This window comes from Erythranthe guttata, chromosome 12 (assembly GCF_056151865.1).
Source record: "Erythranthe guttata isolate IM_541 chromosome 12, IM_541, whole genome shotgun sequence".
Lineage (NCBI taxonomy): Eukaryota > Viridiplantae > Streptophyta > Magnoliopsida > Lamiales > Phrymaceae > Erythranthe > Erythranthe guttata.
This window is the reverse complement of record NC_142544.1, coordinates 12,588,402-12,595,624: the sequence shown is the minus strand read 5'-3', so window position 1 is coordinate 12,595,624 and position 7,223 is coordinate 12,588,402. Positions and strand designations below refer to the sequence as shown.

At 40.1% G+C, this 7,223-nt stretch overlaps 1 protein-coding gene across 1 annotated transcript; it reads right to left on the bottom strand.

Moving 5' to 3' along the window:
• Positions 1-6,398: 6,398 nt before the first annotated feature.
• On the bottom strand, positions 6,399-6,941 carry LOC148766479 (uncharacterized). The gene has a single exon (XM_088827310.1). The coding sequence runs from the start codon at positions 6,939-6,941 to the stop codon at positions 6,399-6,401; it is 543 nt and encodes a 180-aa protein (XP_088683436.1).
• Between the last annotated feature and the right edge of the window lie 282 nt (positions 6,942-7,223).

Genomic DNA, 7,223 nt, shown 5'->3' with positions numbered 1-7,223 from the left:
TTGCATGGTGGTGGCTCGTTCTCTCTAGCAAAGTTTAAAGATGAGTCTTGTTTGGTGCCAATGCATGGGTAATTTGAGTTAATATGAGTTGGTTTCACGAAGTATATCAACAACAGCATACATGTGAATGGCCACGTAGATTAATCGTCCATGTCAGCAGCATATATTAAGATTTTCAGGTTCACGTCAGATTTCCATCCAAAGTAACAGCAAGAATTAACGGCAGGACGGAAACTGCTAAAAAATGGCATGTTTAGGGACGAATAATGTCACTTCAACTTGTTTAGGGACGAAAAACGAATAAGTGGTAAAGTATAAGGACGAAAAATGTAATTATCCCACAAAATCACGTAAATAAGAGAATTAGCTAATCATGTAAATAAAGAAACTAGCTAAGATGGTGTGATATCTTGATATGCTCCTACAACATGGCATGTCGGTCAGAGATGTCAATTTGGGATTGAAAACTCTCAAATGTTGGGCCAGAAAGTGGTTTGGTTAGAAGGTCCGCCAATTGAGCTTTAGCTGACGCATGAGAAACACAAAATTGGTCATTCTGGACAATCTTTTGAGAAAAGTGATAAGCACTTCAATATGTTTCATGCGCGAGTGGAAAACATAATTTACGCAAAGATAGGTTGTCCAAGATTGTCACAGTAATGACCGGTTGAGTGGCAAGTGAAATTGAAATCTCGTTGAGAAGGCCTTGCACCCAACATAATTCTCGTGCAGTGATAGCGACAGAGCGATATTCAGCTTCAGTCGAAGAACAAGTGACCGATATTTGTTTCTTAGAACTCCAAGAAATAGGGTTACGACCAAAGAAGACTATGAAAGCACTTGTAGATGTGCGATAATCTTTGTTGCCAGCCTAATCAGGATCTCAAAGGCATGAAGGGAAATTGGTGAATTCCTAAACAAGAACAACTCAGGTTCAGAGGAGCCTCCCAAATAGCGTAGAACTCATTTTACAGTTGTCCAATGATTCATAGTAGGTTGATTGCCAAATTGAGCAAGTTTATTCACAACGTACGCTATGTATGGATGCGTGAGCTGTAGATATTGTAAGCTCCCAACAATTGTTCGATATTCTTTAACATCATCAAGATGAGCTGTCGGCGATAGATAGAGTGTTGCCCGTCGATAGGGGTGTCTTACCGGCCTTGGCACCAATCATATTTGCACGATCTAATAGCTCCATGAAAGAAATAATCCATTTTTGCTTCGAGTTACCTCCACACCCAAGAAGAAGTTCAGATCGCCTAAATCTTTGATAGAAAATCGTGACCTGAGTTTCTTGATAAATGTCTCAATGGAATATTATAATAATTAAATCGTCAACATAGACAACTAAGTAAATTATGATCCCATTCTGAGCAAAGATAAATAGGCAAGTATCAAATGCAAAATTAGTGAAGCCAACAGATAGAAATTGTTTTTGTAACTCTGTGAACCATGCCCTCGGAGCTTGTTTTAAGCCATAGATTGCCTTATGTAACTTGCACAAATGTTTCGGAAATTGTTCATTGATAAAGTATGGTGGTTGAGACATATAAACGTTCTCAGTCAAGTGACCATGAAGAAATGCATTATTAACATCCAATTGCCGAAGAGACCAACTGTGTGAAACTGCAATAGAGAGGACCATTCCAACAGTTTTATGCTTTGCAACGGGTGAGAACGTATCGTCATAGTGAAGAACTGGTTGTTCGTGAAATCCTTTGGCAAAAAGACGTGTTTTGTATCGGCTGACTGTTCCATTGGAGTTGTACTTTATCCTGAAAACACTTGCAGCCAATAATATTAGATGAGGATGAGGTGTAGGAAGAAACTACGGACCATGTTTTCTGACTGTTCAACGCATGAAGTTCTTCTTGCATGGCAGCACGCCAACAAAATGATACGGAGCCCAAGCAAAACTTGTGACTTCAGTTGACCGAGGTGTTGGTGGTTTGAACTATGGATGGAAATGAAGTTTCGACAAATTCGACATGACGAGAAATATATAAACGAGACTTCACATAGTCAAAACACTTATAGCCACTTTGATTTTTACGGTAACAAAAAAAAAATACATGGTGCAGACCTTGGTTGCAACTTATTTTGGTTATATAGTCGAAGCCGTGGATAACACAAACATCAAAAAACTCGAAACTTTGAATAATTTGGATGTCGGCCAAAATTTTTGAAAAATGGTGGATTATTATTAAGAAATGGTGTTGGCATGCGGTTAATTAGATAAGTTGAATCCTGTAAAGCAAATGACCAAAATTTTAATGGTAAACCAACATACATGATGATGTAAGGTGAGGCATGTTTCTGCAGTATGGCGATGGCAGCGTTCGGCAGTAGCATTGTGTTCAGGTGTATGGGGTGGTGTAAGGAAGTGATAGATTCCATTTTCTTCAAAAAAACGGAACGCAAATGTATAAATTTTCCACCATTATCAATTTAGAATGAGATAATTTTCTTTTGAAAAATATTATCGAGAACATTTTTGAACTTAGGAAAACTAGTGGTGACTTCAAATTTTCGTTTCATCAGAAAAAAGCCACACATATTTTGTGAAATGATCAACAAAGATTAGATAATACTGAAAATTATTTATAGAGGTGATAGGTGTCGGACCCAACCATCGAAATAAGTCAATTTAAATGGATTTTTTTATTGTAGATTGATAAAATGGAGATTTGTGCATTTTATCGCACTTGCAAGAATTACAAAAGAAGTGTTTGTCTATAGTAGGGGACGAGATGTGCATAGTCTGAAAATTTTGGCGAAGAGTTCTAGTAGAATGATGGATTGACCGTCGGTGCAATTGTGGAGCAGGAGTAGTGGTTATTGTGTGAGCTTGTGGTTTTATAGGTGTTGTAGGTGTGGTGTTAGGAGACTGGGTAGGCCATGGGTATAAGCCGGCTCTAGGCTTCCCTGCCAGTATATGTGCCCCAGTTCGATAAGCCTTCACAATAAAAGAAAATGGTGAGAACCCGACCGTAACATTATTAGTAGTACATAACTGATACACATATATAAGATTTTTTTGCATTTTTGGTACACAAAGAACATTAGGAATGTGAAAATGGCAAGATAAACAAGGTAATGAGAAAGAACCCGTGTACGATATTTGATGATTTTTACCATCCCCTAGCATGATTTCTTCACTACCATCATATTCTGAATGTAGATAAATGTTGGGAATCAGGCACGTGCAGGCAGCGGAAAATTAAAATTCTATATGAAAAACGTTTTAACATATAAACACATACACAATACAGCGGTTAATGCGCACCTTTTTACTTCCAGCGGAAATTAAAACATACATGAATAGTATAAATTTGATTTCATTAAAACGCGTAACATGCTCGCATTAAATCATAGATTATTTATCAAACAACTCACGAAATCATTCATTATAAGAATCCATGTGAACAATCGCAATTCACTATTAATCGTAACTAACAGTTATAATAATCTGCCACTAATGGATTCGAATTTTACCTCCTGAAGCGTGAAGTGAATGATTCAACGAGAGCGGATTGTCCCTGAAACCAATCTGTACAGTCTGGTGGACCAGCGGCGGCGGACGCGCGGTCAGTGGCGGCGCGTGGATGTCACGGGCTGGTCTCCGAGCGGCGTGTGCGGCGGCGGTTCAACGGCGGGGCTGCGGCGATCCAACTCCCTTGTCTTCCTCCTATTGGATTTCACCTCGTATACTGAGTTCTGCAATCACCGTGGCACTAGACACGCAAAAGTTATAATAAACGGAAGAAATGACAAGGAAAATGACTATCAATCAACGGTGGCGGTGCATGGGGCAACGACCGGTGATGGCAACAGCGAGATTCGGCGGAGAGGCTGCGGCCATGAGGTCGGGAGAGAGAGGGAGCATCTAGGGTTTTCTTGTTGTGTGCAAGACCTATACATTTTGTATTTATAGTGTTTTGTGCACAAACCCTAAAAGACTTAAGTTTAATCGGGCCCAACAACTTAAGCATGTTAGTCTTTCTCTGCTTGTTTCTTACAAACCAATGATCGAAAGAATATAACAATTATATTTTCAGAATCACTAAAACGTCCTCGTCGATACGAGTGCCAATTCTCGATTTCCAATTTCTAAAACTGGAAACCCTAATTTAGTATACCTGCTAAATCAAGAAACTTCTCAATTTAGCAAGTTCATTAAAATCATTGTCTAGTTCTTTTCTTTTCCATTCTCATTCATAATTCACAATTTTGAATGTTGGACTCAATCAAATTGACTTCCAATTATGCAAAGACCAACGCTTTAATCTTTGATCATTTATTCAATGAATTCAAGTACACGAGCGGTGTGACCCTCGATGGTTCAGGTGTAAGCTAGCCGTGGGCCCACAACAAGGGGTGGAAATCGGACGGATCGGATCGGATTTGGGTGTTTCGGAAAATTTCCGATTTTTTTCGGAAGGCTAAAATGCCTTCCGATTCCGATTCCGATTTTTTCGGAATTCAAGAATCGATTCCGATTCCGATTTTTTCGGAAATTTCGAAAAATCGGATTTTTTCGGAATCCTTCATTTTCGGATTTTTCGGAATTTCCGGATTTAAAAAAGAAAAAAAATGAAAACAGAATAAAGGGCAGCGGGGCTGGTGCTCGTCGAGAGAACGAAAGCGGCGTGGCTGGAGCTCGATGGAGAGAACGAGGGCGGCGGGGCTGGTGCTCAGCGGAGAGAACGAGGGCGGCGGGGCTGGTGCTCGGCGGAGAGAACGAGGGCGGTGGGGCTGGTTTTCGGTGGAGAGAAAGAGGGTGGCGCTGCCGGTGCAAAAGGTGGAGAGAATGACGAGGGCAGCGCAGCGCTGGTGCTCGACGGAGAGGAAGAAGGCGGCGCTGGTGCTGGCGGAGAGAAGAGGAGGCGCGGGTGGTGGTTGACGGAGAATTGAGGGTGGTGTTGGTGGGAGAAAAGCAAAAGGCAGAGAGAAGATAGTGGGGAGCGGCGTGAGGACTGGGGTGAGAATGAGAGAGTAACTTCAATTAGGGTTAGAATTTACATTTTAATTGTTTAGAAAATAAAGTAATAAATAATAATATATTTGTCCACTTTACTTGTTACTGTGTGTGAATATATATATTATAATAATAATCGGAAATATTTGGAAATATTCGGAAATAATCGGAAATAATTGGAAATAATTTCGGATCGGAATTCGGAAATTCCGAAATTCTGTTATGTATTTCCGATTCCGATCCGATTTTTTTCGGAAATTTCGGAATTCGGAATTGAAAAAATCCTTCCAAAATCGGAATTTTTCGGATCGAATTCGGCGGAAATCGGAAATTTTGTTCCGATTTCCACCCCTACCCACAACCCATTGTGGTTTAAACTCGTCCATAGAGTTATAATTAAGATGAAGCTCGTTTCAACTTAACCACCTAACGAATCAAGATTGGTGTCTAGCAACTACGCTTCATGATTCGCTAGATACAAATGAAGTTCCTGCAAGAACCGTGTGATATAGTTAACGTACAGTACGATCCCTTCGATACATATGTCCCGATTGAACTAGAGACATTGGTTCATCGAGACCTCCTTAATAGTTCAATGAATGTGTGATCGTTCTAAGTATTGCAATCAGTTTGTGCATGACTTAGGGAACCACATTCCCTAATCATCAGATAGTCATCTCCGGCCAGAGACTTAATGATTACAAACTATAAGAACGTAGAAGACATCTAAGACTATTATAGTGATCGAATCCCGGACTACAATGCACAAACCTCCCACTAGATTTCGGACTGCACGAACACTGGCCCTTGGAGCGGTCCTCGGTGGGACTCAGGGACATGTCACGATACAGCTGGTCCTCTAGTGAAGTCACGTGGATGTCTGGGTCTTAAGTATTAATGGTGTACAACTATGTCATAGAGATCTTTATTCGATTATTGAGAACCACTTAGAGATTTCTAGGATGAGGGAGTTCAGTGAACTCATCAACTTATAAGCACCCACTTATGTATACCGATATCACAATACCGATTACTGATGAGATGCAGTACACATACACTAAGTGCTAGTCTCGAATGGAAAAAAGGACGATATCCTCATTGGTGGCGTACGTAACCCGTTGACTAGGAACATTGTTTAACAATTATATTACTTAACTAAATATCTCATGATTCTACTAGATCAATTATAAGTAATTATAATAACTATCAGGACTAAATCTATGCTTATGCAAGGGACAGAGATATAGAATGCCAAAGAGGGTTTTTTTATCATTAAGACAAAAAATGATTACTTATTGCAATAATAAATGAAAGACCACAGCCACAAGTTGGCTTGTTGGTCACCTACTCTAATAATAAATTATGGAAATCTTTTGTAACATGGTGGGATGCACCAAAGTCCAAAAGCCAAGTAGTGTCATTGTTGACACATTGAGAGTGTAGTTGGCCTGGGATTTTGGATTAGACAACCTGGTTCCATTGTTACTGAAAGCCACGGAGATAGAGAAAGAAGTATGCGGCATTCTCGAGCAACATGTCCAGGCTTCTCGCAAATTTGAGAAGCTACTCGTGGACGGTTGCCTTGATTTCCTAGGTTGAAAGAAGACCGAGGTGACGGATATTGAGTCCGTGATGTTTTCCCGAGACAAAGGAACCATGAGACGATCTTTTTCCACGATGGCGAGAGGAGATAGATGGTTGCATCAAAGTTTGAAACAATAGGAGAGGTATTTAGGGTCTCGCTGGAGAGATATGACTCAAACTCTGTGAGCTTTTCATAAGGTTCTTGAAAACTAATGTTGGAATCATCGGCTCGAAGTGCAACAATAATTTGTTTATATTCAGATGGGAGACCATGGAGAACGTGTAACACGATTTCATCCATGGAGATATGTACATCGACATCGGCGGGTTGCTTTGATGTCTGCTTGATCTTCTTAAAGAACTCGGTAACTGACATAGATCATTTCTTCATGTTGCTTAATGATTCTAGATGACTAATCATACGCCTTCGAGATGGTTGATCATAAGTGTTGGCAAGGGTGTGCCGTACTTCGTAGGAAGTCTTAACATCAACAACGAATGTAATGAGTTCGGCTGATAATGAACCAATCAGAGCATTGCGGAGTAATTGATCTTGGAAAAACCAATATTCATTCTGGTATAGATCAACGGTGGTTTCGGTTTCAACGAATTTAAGAAATGTATAGCCACATAGAATTCAATACAATTGGGTGTGCCA